This window comes from Bison bison, unplaced genomic scaffold (assembly GCF_000754665.1).
Source record: "Bison bison bison isolate TAMUID 2011002044 unplaced genomic scaffold, Bison_UMD1.0 scf7180017864371, whole genome shotgun sequence".
NCBI lineage: Eukaryota > Metazoa > Chordata > Mammalia > Artiodactyla > Bovidae > Bison > Bison bison.
Genome location: NW_011494943.1, coordinates 14451598 through 14468006, shown reverse-complemented (window position 1 = coordinate 14468006; position 16409 = coordinate 14451598). Strand labels below are relative to the sequence as shown.

Below are 16409 nucleotides of genomic sequence, written 5' to 3'. Positions count from 1 at the left end.
CTTCTCCATGCATGAAAGTGAAAAGTGAAAGTGAAGTCGCTCAGTCATGTCCGACTCTTAGCGACCCCATGGACTACAGCCTACCAGGCTCCTCTGCCCATGGGATTTTCCAGGCAAGAGTACTGAAGTGGGGGTGCCATTGCCTTTTCCGCAAGAACACTGGAGAGGTGGCCATTTCCTTCCCCAGGGATCTTCCCAACCCAGGGATCGAACCCAGGTCTCCTGCATTGCAGGTAGACTCTTTACAGTCTGAGCCATGAATACTAAATGCAAATCTCTGAGATTTTTATACTAAACTTAAGAATTTTTATTATCATCACTCAAAACACAAAAGCAAAACAGAGTCTATCAGAAAAAAAGCAGATAAGTCCAAAGGGTTATGTTAACTCATCTGAGACTTGAGGACTGAAGAGAAGAGACATCGAAGAAAAGAAGCCAGAAAAGTATGAAGAAAACTAGGAAAGTGGTATTCCTGAAACCAACTAAAGAAAATGTTTCAGGAACAGAGAATGATTGATTAGCGTCAGTGGAATGCTAGAGACAAAAGCCTGATGGAAAACACAGAAATAATAATGAGTAAACGACAGTTTACTGTTTTAAAAATGGTGATGAAAAAGAAAGAAAGAAAGAAAAATTTAAAATGCCCGTAACAATCCAAAACTCTAAAGCAAAATTTTCCTCACTGGTGCAGCCGATACAAGATGTTTAGCAGTATCCCTGCCTTCATCAGATGCCTGGAGCACTCTCCCTTACCTTATGACAACCGAAACTGTTCCCAAACTTTACCAAATGTCCGTGGTGGGGATGGGGAGGGTAATGGCGAGTGGAAGGGTCACATGAGAGCCTGTGCTTGCACTAGAGCACTGTGTCTCCAACTTTAGCTTCAGTAACACCTGGAGGGCTTGCAAAACACAGATGGCTCAGCCTCACCCCAGAGTTTCTGATTCAGCAGGTTTGGCAAGAATTTGCATTTCTAGCAAGTTCCCAGGGAAAAACCAGAGCAAAGTAAATGGGTGTTAAGGTATATGGTATTTTGGGGACAAATGAGAATAAAGATATTAATAAATCTTAGAATGTAAGAGGAAAAAGACTAATATAGTTTTAGTAAGTTAGTGGTTGCCAGCAGAAAATGACCTCTTCCTAACAGAAGGTGGAAGAGGAAAGAAAAGGCTCTCAGCATGATTAAGGTGAAGACGTGGGGAAATGAGAGCCCTCACGCCACAGACAGTCCACAAACAGGTGCAGCCAGTTTGGAGAGCAAGCTAACCGATACAGTGAAATTAAGGCTACGTGTTCATTTTACCCCCAAATCCGGTCCCTGTAAAAACAACCCACAAAACCTCTTCCATGGCCCAGAAAGTTACAGGCATAAGGATTCTGTCATAAAGCTGAGGGAAAAGTTAAAAACAGAACAGGATGCTCCTCGACACCACTCGTTCGGTACAACGCGGGAGGCGCCAAGCAGCACCATTCTTCCTGTAAACAGACAAAGCAGAGCAGGGCCTGCAGGGCACGGAAAATCTCAGAGGCAGAGCTCTTCTTTGTCCTGCAAGCGGAAAAAAACAAACTCCCCAGGAACTTGGTACCTCCTGCGGTGTTTGGGAAGTCCTCCTCAATCCTGGGGGCAAATGTGGACATCAAGCCATTCTCTTTCCCTTTCCCTGAGCTCAGTATCACCACCTTCCCAGACCCTCCCCGAGGGCTTGAGAAAGCCAGTTAATCTTTCAAGAGTCCTCACTCAGTTCTGGACGGTCTGAGTCACCCAGACAGAAATGACTGCTGAAGGGGCCCTGGCTTTTTTTAAGAGTATTTAATTTGACCAGATACAGTAAAAAATAAAATAAGATTGCAAATCTAGAGCTTGTGCTGATACCAACAAGTATCAAAATGTTAAGTTGGCCAATAAACACACGAAAAGATGCTTAACATCGTTCAGTATTAGAGAAATGCAAATCAAAACTACAATGAGATACCACCTCACTCCGGTCAGAATGGCCGTCATCAAAAACATCTACAAACAATAAAGGCTGGAGAGGACAGGGAGAAAAGGGAACCCTCTTGTACTCTTGGTGAGACTGTAAATTGATACTGCCACTATGGAGAACAGCAATGGAGATTCCTTAAAAAACTAGGAATAAAACCACCACATGATCCAGCAGTCCCACTACTGGGCATATACCCTAAGACAACCACAATTCAAAAAGACACATGTAACCCAATGTTCATTGCAGCATTATTTACAAAAGCTAGGGCATGGAAGCAACCTAGATGTCCACTGAGAGATGAACAGATAGAGAAGCTGTGGTACATATACACGGTGGAATATTACTCAGCCATAAAAAGGAATGGATCTGAGTCAGTTCTAGTAAGGTGGATGAACCTAGAGCCTGTTACACAGAGTGAAGTCAGAAAAACAAATATTGTATATTAATGCATATATATGGAAGCTAGAAAAACAGCACTGATGAGCCTGTCTGCAGGGAAGGAACGGAGATGCAGACACAGAGAACAGACTTGCGGACACAGTGAGGGAAGCAGAGGGCGGGACCCACTGAGAGAGCAGCGCTGACATATACGGCACTGCTGTGCTGAGCCGCTCAGTCATGTCTGACTCTGAGACCCCGTGGACTGTAGCCCGCCAGGCTCCTCTGTCCAAGGGAGTTCTCCAGGCAAGAATACTGGAGTGGGTTGCCATGCCCTCCTCCAGGGGATCTCCCCAACCCAGGATCAAACCCAGGTCTCCTGCATTGCAGGCGGATTCTTTACCATCTGAGTCACCGGGGAAGCCCAATACTGGAGCAGGTAGCCTATCCCTTCTCCAGGGGATCTCCCCAACCCAGGAATCAAACCAGTGTCTCCTGTATTACAGGTGGAGTCTTTACCAGCTGAGCTACCGGGAAGCCCATATATAACACTATCCTGTGTAAAGTAGCTCTCTAGTGGGAAGCTGCTATATAACACAAGGAGCCCAACCTGCTGCTCTGTGATGGTCTAGATGGGTGGGTGGGAGAGTGGAGGGAGGTTCAGGAGCTGGAGGATATACATATAATTATGGCTGATTCGAGTTGTATGGCAGAATCCAGCACAACACTGTAAAGCAATTATCCTCCAATTTAAAAAAAAAAGTGTTAAAAAGAGAAAAGGATGGGGAACACATGTATACCTGTGGCGGATTCATTTTGATATTTGGCAAAACTAATACAATTATGTAAAGTTTAAAAATAAAATAAAATTTAAAAAAAAAAAAGAGAAAAGGTAAGAAGTTACTCACTAGACTTCTGTACAAATATTTTGATCACCAAAATTATGTATACTCATTTTAAAAAATGCAATTATGACTGAGCATGACATTAACAGCAAAATCCACACAAGTGTATTCAGTCTCTTTTGTATGCTATATTTCAAATTGCATTAATTAATCACAGTATTTATCCACAGTTCATTATTCAGTTAAAGATTTTTTTAATGAATCAAAATAAAACTTAGATGGCAAACTACTCATTTACTTGGAATAACGGTTACAGTTGAAATCCAGACACTGAAGCTTGTTTAACCCACCTGTCTTAGTTCCACTGTTGGGCCTCGTCCCACATCCAAAGCAGCTTTAATAGGCGCCAAGCAAGGGTGAAGTTTAAGCACCTGAAACAATTTAAAGAGCAGGGGTAAGAAGGACAAGCACCAACCAACACGAAGCTGCTTCAACAGTTAAAATTTTCTGTGTGAAAATGGAAGCTAGCTGAGGTCATAAAAGGTCATGTAAAGATTCAGCTGCCATAGATGTCTCCATTTAGGCATTCTGCAGAAATACATCCATCTGATGCTCTCCTCTCTCCCGACAACTCCATTTTCCCTCAGTTGAAATGCCCTTTCAAAGGAACCGCTGCCTTCACTACCCAGCCTGCGCCATGCGCCTTATCACTCGCACCTTCTCTGCCAAAACCCATCACGCTACACATTCATTCAGCCGTTTAACACTTGTATGAGAAACAGTTCTAGGCGGTGGGGACAAAAATCCCTGTCCCTCACGATGGGGAGAAGATAACAAAATAAAAAAGTAATATATTTGAAGGTAGGAAAAGAAAAGAAAGTGAAGTCGCTCAGTCGTGTCCGACTCTGCGACCCCATGAACTGTAGCCCACCAGGCTCCTCTGTCCATGGGATTTTCCAGGCAAGAGTACAGGAGTGGGTTGCCATTGCCTTCTCCAGGAGATCTTCCCAATCCAGGTATTGAACCCAGGTCTCCCACATGCAGGCAGACGCTTTACCGTCTGAGCCACCAGGGAAGCTCTATGTTTGAAGGTAGTAAGTGCTTAAAAGGAAAAAAAGAAAGAAAGAAGATATGTGTTGGCAAGGGGTGGGCTAGGGGAGGGCTGTTTGCAATTTTAAATAAGGTGATAAGAGAAAGTCTCCTCTCTGAGGTGACATTTGAGCAAAGACTTGAAAGTGGATTGAGGGGCAAGACCTGTGCGTTTGGAGGAAGAGCACTCAGACAAAGGGAGAACTAATGACATGGCTCTGGGGGCACACCTGGCATGTTCTAGAAACAACGATGATGTCTGTATTGCTGGAGCAGACTGAGTAACGTGGAGACGAGCTGAAGGTCAAAAAGAAAAAGGTTTTGTAAAACATTTTAAGGGGCTTGAGCTTTTCCCCTGAGTAAGAGGAGCTTACTGGAGGGTTTAAAGCAGAGGAGCCGAGTAACATGAATGTTCAAAAGGGCCACTCAGTGCAGGGTGGTGGGGATGACGGTGGCTTAGATCAGAGTTCAAGGAGGGGAGGTGGTAAGAAAAGACCAGATTCAAGATACATGTTGGAGACAGTCAAAGAGGTTTTGCTGATGGTTTGGAAGTAGGGTATAAGAGAAAGAAGGGATCTCCCTTGTTTGTTTGCCACAAATGCCCCATAAATCCCAACTCCCAGAATGGCCACATCAGGCTAAATGAACACCGCATAATAAATCACTAACTGTGCAGAGTGGAGCTACAAGCTCATGGTGTCTGATGCCAGGTGAGCACTCAACATGTTAAAACTTTTGATTTAGAGACGCTCCCTGTCACAGTTGAGGGGAATAGGACTATTCTAAACTCTTGCCACTTAAACCCCTACTCCTCCACATTTTAAGCTAACAATCTTGCTTCTGAATTCCCCAAGAAAACAAAGGATGTGAGTAAAGCTTCCTTCAAGGGCTAAACAGCCCTGGCAGCCTATTTTTATCTATACTATTGTTTTTCCTCCCTGCTGTTTAAAGAAACCCTTTTCAAGACAACCCACCTCCCCCTGCAACATGTATTCTTGATTCTGTCTTAATCCTTCTTGTTACTTCCAAAATTTCGCTCCATTAGGCATTTCATTTCTCTCCTACAGCTGCAACTCCTCCTCTCTCTCTTGATTTTGAGCCCGTAAGAATGCTAAAACTGCACATCCTAAAATAAGCCTTTCCCTTGACCCAGACCCATGGCTTGCTCCTGTGATCCAGTGACCAGCCACTTGGGGTCAGACCAGAAGCTGAGAGGTCAATATCACAAGTCTGGCTGGTCTGTCTTACTCCTATTTAACATTTTGCTTCTGATGTAAGTGGAAGCCATCAGTTAAGAGGCTCAGGGGCTGAGAGTGAGAGAGCTGTCTAGCTGCCCAAGATTAAACAGAAACGCCTTTGGGGCTACCCAGTAGGGATTCCCGGTTCTAATTCTGCAAGAACCTGCTTATTATTCCTGTGGCCGCATTCTCTAAGAAACCTGAAAAATATTTCAATTACTTGCACTAAAAAAATTATTATTCAGACTTTATGTTAGAAACCAAGTACGCTAACATAAAAAAGAGGGGAGAAACCTGTATTTTTAACTTCCCAAGGCTGTCTCTGAAATATCAAAGTACCTTTCTATGAAGATCTTTCTTTCTTGTAAAGGAGTTCTCTGTTAGCTGGAAAGAATCATAGAGGTAGGCCAGCATGCCTCGGTCTAGATCTCCATTTATAGATAAAACAGAAGGAACCACATTTTTCCGCCCGTCTCGGCCCTCAATAGAAAAGTACAACAAAAATAAAGCATTATTCAGCAGAACTACCTCCTAAAATCACATTTTAGACTTACAGAATCAGTGATCAATAAATCTGATCAATAAAACTGATCAATAAATCTAGACAGAATGATGAAATTAATTTAAAAGTTATCATTTTGGCAACCCTCACAGTAATCATTGATTTGGGCAAAAAAGATGCTGTAACATCAGCAGGTCAAAATTTGCTGAGAAACAGGTTATTTTTACGTAAAGTATCTGCCCACAAAAGACTTATTAATTACTTGCCAAGGAATAACCTCAAAATACTTATCAGCTTTACAATGGAGAAACCTGGTAGGGTCATCTTAATCAAGTGATAAAGGTTAATATCACCAGTAACAAACGGCTATCACATGCCTCCTGATACGATGCACTGAGGAGAGGGTGGCACCATCTCTGTGGCATGCCTAGCAAAAAACACTTGAAGGAAACTCCAACCAAGGGACGGTCTACAGAGCAGCTGGCCTGTACTCTTCAAAAATGTCAAGGTCATGAAAGACAAGGAGAGATAAAAGGAATTGTTCATTTGAAGGGGACTAAGAACACATGACAACTACTTGAAACCCAATCCCAGATTGGATCCGGGACCTATAAAGGGCAGATCGGAATAACTGATTACATTTGAAGGGTTCTGTAGATGTGACAGTAAGAGCAGATTACTGCTACTTTCCTGATCATAATGACCGCACTGCAGTTATATAGGTGAGTCCTTGTAATACTTGAGAAATGCATACTGAAGAACTGAGAAGTCTTGGGCCAGCCACCATGTCTACAGTTAATTCTCAAATGGTTCAGAAACGATCACAGGGTAGTCCAGTGGTTAAGAATCTGCCTTCTAACACAGGGACAAGGGTTCGACCCCTGGTCTGGGAACTGAGATTCCACATGCCATGGGGCAACTGAGTCTGTGCACAATGAAGACCTGACACGGCAGAAAACTAACAAATAAAATTTGAAAACATAATAAAATGTACAAGTCAGAGGGTTTTTTAAAAAGCATATCTTAAAAATGATCATGGTTAGAGAATCTGGGTAAAGGATACACAGGAGCACAAGGGAAAACATACGTGTACTTGAGCCACACTTCCAGGATACATGTGTAAAAGTTCATGATCTCCTAGGTTCCACAGGGTTTCTATTGGCTCCTTTCCCCAGGGGAAATTGTAGTAAAGTCTGTTTCCTTTTCGGCCTGCTTCATCCTGACAATCTCCACTGCTGAAGTTAGATGGACTCATAGCAAACTGGAAAGGAAAGTTTGTCTTATTAACATATTAAAATGAACATTAGAAAGTAAAGTTGCCTGCAGCAACTGAAATGAAATGGGTCAGGTTCCACATAAGAACTGTGAAGTTGAATTAAATATGAGTGACTATGCTGCTAAAAATACTGTTTTTTAATCTCAAAGAATTACAGAGAATAACTGCTGATGCTATCTAGCCTTTCTGTGGTCAATTAAAAAGAAGGGAAGGAACCATGAACTTAGATACAGAAGAAAGTATCACATACCATTCTCATCCTTCCATAAACAGCCTGAGTATTTGTGATCATTTCATTTAGTTTAGGTGAGTATTTGGAGATTCTGAGAGTTAGAGTAATAAGACAACGGCAAGACAAAAATGCTTACTTCAGCTTTTCTCTCTTAGGCTTACATTAAAACTTGATTGTAAATTACAGGACCGTTTGACTAACATGGAGAGTTCATGGAGGTTGGGAGGAAAAGCTAAAGCTGTAAGAGTGGGCAAGGGTCAAACTCTATACCAGTCAGGAATGCCAGGTAAGAGAATTTGAACTTTATTTTGTTGAAGCCTTACCAACAAAAGTTTCTGACCAAAACATCAACAAACACCTTTACCAAAGTAACTTACAGAACAATGAAAATCATTACAAAGAGTTTTTTTATATGTACTTGTTAATTTTTATAGCTGTCTCATAAATATAACATAGCTACATCAAATAAAATTTAATTTATTATAGAGAAGTATTACTTCTTACTTAGCCAATTTGCCTATTCATTATTAAATTAAAGGTTAATTATTGTAGTACCTTTCTCCACCATAGGAGTCGATGACGTAACCAGAAATCAAGCCACTGGCTTGCAGTTCTTGCTGAAGTAAACCATACCAGAGAAGCTTCAGTCTTTTCACCGATTCTTTGGATATGAGAAATATAAGACAATCATTTATTTGAAAATCATATAGTCTATCCCAAAGTGAAAGTGACTGTTTAAACACAAGGCCAAGTTATATGCCATTTTCTGTGTACCTTTTAACACCATCAGGTGTCTGCTTAGTATCAGAAACAGGGTGAAAACATGCTCCAATCTGAGCAAGGCCAAAAGGTAGCCTCTTGTTTACCAGATCCAGGTAACTAACATAGTGCTCCAAGGCACCTGTTAAAAAATAAATCAGTCATTGTATAAATCTGTTGCATAAACCCAATCATTTTGGTCAATTTATAGACAAATTAATAATATAATGCTAACACAGCAATAAGTAATAGTAACATGGAGCTCAAGTAGATCTTAGTTGATTACCACTTAATTTCAAGTAGTGCTCTCCAACTTTTTAGTTTGACGATTTTCAAATCTACAAGAAAGTTGAAAGAATAGTACAATAAACATCTGTAAATCCTTCACCTAGATTCACCAACTGTAAACATTTTGCCACATTTTTCTTGTTCACCACAAAACATTTCAGCAGGCACCTCCTAAAATTAAAACTATTCACTGTACACCTTTATTACACCATTAATCATGTCATGATTTCATCTAACATATGATCAATATTTTATTTTCTGTCACCCCAAATGTCATTTATTGCTGTCTTTTTCTCCCTAATTAAGGTTAATAAATGCTCTGCATTTTGATTAGGTTTCTTAAATCACTCTAAATCTAGACTATTTCTCTGATTTCTCCAACTTTGCTTTTAATAACACTGACTTTTGATTTGAGTACAGGCCAGTCACAGATTAATCTCAAATTAGACTTGTCTGAATGTTCCCTTATGATTTAATTTGGGTTAATCATTTTTAGCAAGAATACTACCTAGTTGATATGTTTTGTCTTACTGCATCCTAATAGGAGGAACCTAGTATCAAATGATCCCATTTCTAATGAAACCAGATTTAGATTAACTAGTTAAGGCAGTGAATATCCATTCCCTACTATTATCCTGCTCCCCAAAAATCTTCCACCCAATCTTTTAGAATTCACTGATGACCCCTGCTTGAATTATTGTATCAAGGATTACAAAGGTAGTTTTTCTATTCTAGTGTTCCTTCTACATTTACTGCACTGCTCCTATTAAAACAAACTCTCTTCAACTCCTCTTTCTACCAAGAGCCTGAATTACACCAAGAGCCTTAATTACTTATTTTTTTCATTAACACTGTGGATTAGATTTTTAATGTATTCTCATCCATTACCATCAATATTTATTTTAATGTTCAATTTGTCCCCAACTTAGCCAGTGGGAATCTCCTTCAAGCCAGTATCTATGTCCTTTTATCATAAACCCACTCCTGCTCCTTGGAAGGAAAGCTACAACATACCTAGACAGTGTATTAAAAAGCAGAGACATCACTTTGCCGACAAAGTTCTGTATAGTATAGTCAAAGCTATGGTTTTTCCAGTAGTCATGTATGCATATCAGAGTTGGACCATAAAAAAGGCTGAGTGCCAAAGAACTGATGCTTTTGGATTGTGGTGCTGGAGAAGACTCTTGAGAGTCCCTTGGACTGCAAGGAGATCAAAGCAGTCAATCCTAAAGGAAATCAACCCTGAATATTCATTGGAAGGACTGATGCTGAAGCTCCAATACGTTGGCCACCTGATGGGAAGAGCCAACACAATGAAAAAGACCCTGATGCTGGAAAAGACTGAAGGCAAAAGAAGAAGGGGATGGTGAGATAGTGGGATGGCATCACTGACTCAATGGACATGAATCTGAGCAAATTCTGGGAGATAGTGAAGGACAGGGAAGCCTGGTGCACTGCAGTCCATGGGGTCACAAAGAGTCGGACACAACTTAGCGACTGAACAACAATACTTAGTCTTCTAGTAATTTTTTGCTTTCTAGCACCATAAACTGTCCCAAAGTCACCTTATATTGTCCCTGCCCCAGACCTGGAATGAGCCATTTCTCCAAGTACTGGTTCCTTTTAGAAACTTAATTCTAGGTGTGCTCGTTGCTATTGTCATTGTTTCTAGGCCTTTTCAATGAAGAAAAGTTAGGAAATATGTATTTTTAAAATAAGTTCATACTGATAGTCAATTCAAACTTAATATTACAAAGTTTATCCTTATCTGCTTTGTATCTTTTTTCTTACAGTGAAAATCTTGGTTCCTACTAAATCTATCCATGGGTCTATTTGCTCAGAGTTGGACACAACTGAGCAGGCATGCACAAAATATATGTAAAATAGCTTCAGAACTATAATTCCAACATGTCTACTTAGAATAAATCAAAGTTCAAGACTTCTTACACTTAGATTATATCCCACTAAATGACAACACTGTGTTCAACAGTTACTTGAGATTTCCACTTCCCATAACAACTGGCAAGCTTGTTGACAAGAAAAGCTTGGCCGAGAAACTTTAAAAAATCTGTTTAAAGACACAAGACAGCTATCAAGGCAGTAAGGACCGAGGGTCCAAGATTTGGAGAGAAAGGAAGAGTAGAGAGGTGAACCCAACATTCACTTTCACTTTCACTTTCACATCTGAAGTAGCAGAGCTGAGAAGCTGAAACGGACATCGTATAGGGCTGGGAAGTATAAAAATTGTAGTCCAAAGGTCTTAAGAAAGACAGGCCCTGGTGAACACCCCAGCCTTTCACTAGGGACACCTAAAGGATTGCCTTCTAGGGGTCAAGTGCAAACGAAGCTGTCAATGAACTTTCTGGATAAATATGCCCTAACTGCCTGCCCAAAGCAAAAGTAATCCCCATCCGCTAGCCCACAGACAGAAGAAAACGTCACCCAGAGCCTCAATTTATCTCTACAATTAACACACAAATTACTTAGAAAATCAAGAGAAAAGTCCAAATGAACAAAAGTCCAGAGTAACACAGATACTAGAAACAGACATAACTGAGTTATCAGACCAGACTTTGAAATGTGATCAATGTGTTCAAGAAAGTTGGTAACAAGATGGGGGAAGTCTAACATATGTGTAACTAATCACAGGACAGAAGAAAGAGAACAGGGCAGTAGCGATCTTTGGAGATAAAATGGCTGAGAATTTTTAAAAACCATTCATACTTAGATCAGTTCAGTCACTCAGTCGTGTCCGATTCTTTGCAGCCTCATGGACTGCAGCACGCCAGGCTTCCCTGTCCATCACCAACTCCTGCAGTTTACTCAAACTCACGTCCATTGACTCGGTGATGCCATCCAACCATCTCATCCTCTGTCGTCCCATTCTTCTCTCTCCTTCAATCTTTCCCAGCATCAGGGTCTTTTCAAATGAGTCAGCTCTTCACATCAGGTGGCCAAAGTATTCATAGCCAGAGGCTACCACAATAGTTCAGACATGAAATAGAGAAGGCAAGGGCATCGGGCATAGAAAGAAATGGCAAACTGGTACTTGAAAGCCAGAAACACCAGACAACTAAAAGATTAGGCAAATGCATGGATTTAAGTTTCTTAAAGGGAACAGAATGTCTAGCTCATCAGTAAATACTTTCATGAATCTAAGACAGCTGTGTTTCATTTTCTCATAGGAAATAAAAAATTGATTTGTTTTGGAACATGGTAATGAAAAGTGATTTAACTTCCCCAAAGTAAAACCATCATGAATAATTAAAGTAGTTCAAATCAAAATGGTCACATTTACTCCACAGTTTAAGTTTGCCTTATTAAGGAAATCTTTAAAAGGTTGTAAGTACTAATTTTCACAGACCATGGACATTGGTTATTTCAAATTACTTCCTGCTACTGCTAAGTCGCTTCAGTCGTGTCCAACTCCGTGCAACCCCACAGACGGCAGCCCACCAGGCTCCCCCGTCCCTGGGATTCTCCAGGCAAGAATACAGGAGTGGGTTGCCATTTCCTTCTCCAATGCATGAAAGTGAAAAGTGAAAGAAGTCACTCAGTCGTGTCCGACTCTTTGCGACCCCACGGACTGCAGCCTACCAGGCTCCTCTGTCCATGGGATTTTCCAGGCAAGAGTACTGGAGTGGGTGGCCACTGCCTTCTCCAAATTACTTCCTAGTACCAATTAATTAAAAAAAAAAAAAAAAGGCAAGGATAACATGTTGCAAAGATGAGATGCTTTAAAAAAAAAAAAATCTAATCCCCCCCAGAATCTCTACTATCATGTACTATTTAACATTAAAGGTATACTGTGCCCTACAAAGTTCTGTGTATTCACTCAAGAATCACTTATAAAACTTGATCAGTCCTATTATTCTGCCAATTCAAAAATTACCTGAAGGGCTCTTCAAACAACAGATTACGTAGATCAGTACGAAAAACTGAGGGAGGGCATTTTCTTGTTGCTCTGGAAAAACGAGCTCTTTTTTTAAATTTGGCTATGCAGCATATGGGATCTTAGTTCCCTGATCCGGGATCAAAGCCACACCCTTGCACTGGAAGCTTGGAGTCTTAACCACTGGACCACCAGGGGAAGGCCCAAAACGAGCTCTTGCTAAGTTGTGTGTGTGTGTGTGTGTGTGTGTGTGTTAAAAGAGTAACTGTGGAAATACTTGTTAGTATTTTAGTAACAATGAACCAACTACCAGGGGAAGGCCCAAAACGAGCTCTTGCTAAGTCGTGTGTGTGTGTGTGTGTGTGTGTGTGTGTGTGTGTGTGTATGTGTGTTAAAAGAGTAACTGTGGAAATACTTGTTAGTATTTTAGTAACAATGAACCAACTACCAGGGGAAGGCCCAAAACGAGCTCTTGCTAAGTCGTGTGTGTGTGTGTGTGTGTGTGTTAAAAGAGTAACTGTGGAAATACTTGTTAGTATTTTAGTAACAATGAACCAACTACCAGGGGAAGGCCCAAAACGAGCTCTTGCTAAGTCGTGTGTGTGTGTGTGTGTGTGTGTGTGTGTGTGTGTGTGTATGTGTGTTAAAAGAGTAACTGTGGAAATACTTGTTAGTATTTTAGTAACAATGAACCAACTATTCAAACACGCGATTTAACTTAGGTCCTAATTCTAGGACTACTCAATTGAACTCCAAAATACTACGGTTGCCTTGGGAAACTGACAGCTTTACTAGATCCTTGAACCAGATTCTTTTAAGAAACAATAACGATCCCATGAACCAGTTGTCTCCAAGGTAGCAAGACTGTCAATAAACCCAACTACGTCAAGAAGACAGATTCAGGTAATTTCCTTTCCACGTGACTAAAGGGCCAGTTGCAATTCGTGAAATCGAGCGAGATTGCCTTTCCACCCCACCTATTTTGAAGCATGAAATCGTGAAGCATACCGTGAAGAAGGTTCTCCCGTAGTTTCCCAGAAGTGTTTAGTAAGTTCTCAAGAAATGCTACTAGCTGTTCCTTACTCAGCTCTTTGTCTTGCAAGATTTCGCGCAGTGTTTCTGCAGAAACTAACCTGAAGCCATTGTCCACGGGCAGAGAAGGACCTGGTTCACGATGGAGGGCGTCTACCGGGAAGACCTGCTCCCTGAACACCACCACTGAGGACCACCATTCGGCCGCCAGGTTCTTCCGCAACTCTATGCCCAAGGGGCCAAGGCCGGGGTGGCATCCGTTTAGAAGAGAATCTCGGCTAAGCTGCTGCTTGGTGCCACTGAGGAAACGTCTCTTCCGACAGATCTCTACCAGCGGCTCACTCCCCTCACCACCAGACTCGGGGGCCTCTCTCGGCTCGTTTCGGGGTAGCTCCGCTTGCGACCTCACGGGCCCTACGAAGGAGCCTGTCCCTTTCGACAACTGCTCCGGCTGCCTCCCATCTACTTGACCCCCAAACCCAGACAACAGGCACCGGCAGATTCTCTGGCAAGCTCTGATGGCTGGAGCAGAGGGCATCGCCCTCGGGTGTTACAGAGCAGTCTCCTACTAACTGGCTGATCCCAAAAAACCGCCACAACAGGGCGAGCCCGGGGGTCCAGTTGCGCAGGCGCGACGGAAGTGAGCGTGAGCGGAGACCGGCCCCTCCCACGGAAGTACGTCACTGCGTTCCGGCCGCCGCCGTCCCATCCCTTTCGTCCAGGTGAATACAGGATTCCTCTTTTCTCAAGGTCTAGATCCTTCAGACTGCTGCTCTTTTAATCCGTCCTCAGCACCGAAAGATCATTGCCATCTGCTTTTTACTATCCCGCTGTTCCCAGTAGAATCAGCTTTATTTTCCTATTTGCTTTTGCCAAAATACCTAGGTGTCCTGCACATTTCCGTTTACATACACCTTATTTAAATGGTAATTTGCATTCTCAAGGTCGTGTTACCGAAAACCTTAGTTCCTTTTTAAAAAAAGGGTGTACTCCTGAATGTTAGAGACCAGGCCTCTTGTGCATCTCTACTAAAAATGCTGTCACCATCCTCCCTGTCCTCTCCTGGAAGTACGTGAATGGACGTTGTGACGATCAAGTATAGTCCCTTTACATACATTAAAAAAGGATGCCCTTGGCCACCTGTACCCATCACCTGAAAACACTTAAAAAACTGCTGAGAATGGCCCAGTAGTATTAAAAACTCTCCAGGTTAATGAGGCGGCACCAGACAACCAAGCACTGGCGTACACTACAGTTGTTCTACCAGAGGGCCCTTAAGACCCTTCCAGGAGCTTGTGACTTCACACTTCCACTTAAAAAACATCAGCCCTGATAGTGGTATAGCCCAGATTAAAGAAAACGGTTTATTTCAAAATGCATTATAGTTCTACTTCAGACTTTCCCGTAAGTGGCTACGACGACTAAGCCAGGTGGAAGAACAAATCACTATATTCTACTAGAATACCAGGAAAAGGCAGTTTATGAAGAGGACAGTCTAGCAACTGAGTTAAGAGAACACAAGAACAGTGAAAATTCATCACGTGTGACAGGTTCAGAAAATTGTTCCATACAAGAACATGTAAGTCTGTTAAAAAGTCAGTAGATCAGTATATATGAAAAGCAATTGTATTAACAGTGAGGCTGGGCAGTATTAACGTGTTTTCCACTCCCAGAAAACACACACGAGGCCTACAACGCAAATAAATAAAAGAGAGAATGGGGAGAAAAATCACATTTATTAAGACAACCACAGGCTGGACACAACACACATGCTAAAAAGTGGACTGTCTTAAAATTTACTTCAAATAGTTTGTTTTCCACAGCCCCACAATCATTCCAGTGTTTACAAATTAAAAGGCCCACTTTAGACATTAAACAGTAATATGTAATAAATACTTCAACCTACCCCCAAAAGCTCCTTTTAAGAGTCATAATGAATGACTAATCATGCTATTGAAAACTGTTAAATTACTAAAGGGTCCATCAGTTTTCAGTGTCAGTCCTAAAAATACCATTCCTTGTCTTGTCCCTGGAAAATTCTAGTTTGTTTTACATTTTAGAGCTAAGGCATTAACACCAATTAAAGCCTCAATAACCATAGTTTAAAATGAAGTCTCATAAAACCCTATCCTCTCCTTGCAAACATTCAAATGAAGTATTAAGGTTGGTGAGACACAGTTAAAGCTACCCACCAGATCTCTTCAGCAATAAACCCATGTTGATCCAACAAAAGGATCTGTATCACAGTCACTGTGCTTTGGGCAATGTGGCTTCCTCTAGGTTAACCCGTTAAATTTGAGGATTTCTTACATCCTATTTTACATTTTGAAGTCCTCCAGAGTTCCCTCAATTACTGGCCATTCATGACTCCTAGTTTGACTAGGTAAGAGCCCCAGGAGGCCTATGAAGACTAGCCTTTCTGTATTACCCTTGGCAGGAGAACACAGGACATGAATTCAATCTTAGCTTGTGGCCAACCATCTTCAAGGGTGGAAGTCTTTCAGCCTCAGTAATAGTACAGCCCAGAGCACAAATATAATCTCTTGAAAAGTTATTTGAAGACTTTTCCCAAATTACAAATTTGCAAAAGGAACAGTCATCCATGTTCTCACTAAGCAATCTAAGTTAAGGGTGGGGCTATACACTTGTTTCCTGTTTTAGTATCTCCTTTCACCAAGACTATTTAAATGACTCACCTGATTTGGGGAGGCACCAAAAGAAAGCCTTTGTGCAATTTAGCCTAGAACTGCTAATCAACCTAAATCAACTGCATTTTAATCCTTACAATAGGAATAGATCACTTTAAGAAGGGCCTTCTGATCTCCCCACTTCCCAAAATGAAATTATAGAAAGGAGCAGTCAATTTTAGTTTTATGATTTAAAAAAAAAAAAA

The 16409-nt window shown here is 41.5% G+C and overlaps 1 protein-coding gene across 1 annotated transcript in view; it reads right to left on the bottom strand.

Annotated features, from left to right (window-relative positions):
• The window catches only part of POLG2 (polymerase (DNA directed), gamma 2, accessory subunit), an 18463-nt gene extending 2595 nt beyond the window's left edge, over nucleotides 1-15868 (bottom strand). The window contains exons 1-6 of the mRNA XM_010856407.1: nucleotides 13493-15868; nucleotides 8320-8446; nucleotides 8101-8206; nucleotides 7125-7298; nucleotides 5875-6015; nucleotides 3559-3639 (exon numbers count right to left, since the gene is read on the bottom strand). Coding sequence (XP_010854709.1) covers nucleotides 3559-3639; nucleotides 5875-6015; nucleotides 7125-7298; nucleotides 8101-8206; nucleotides 8320-8446; nucleotides 13493-14054 — 1191 coding nt within the window. The 5' untranslated portion in view covers nucleotides 14055-15868. The remainder of the gene's footprint in view (nucleotides 1-3558; nucleotides 3640-5874; nucleotides 6016-7124; nucleotides 7299-8100; nucleotides 8207-8319; nucleotides 8447-13492) is intronic.
• Between the last annotated feature and the right edge of the window lie 541 nt (nucleotides 15869-16409).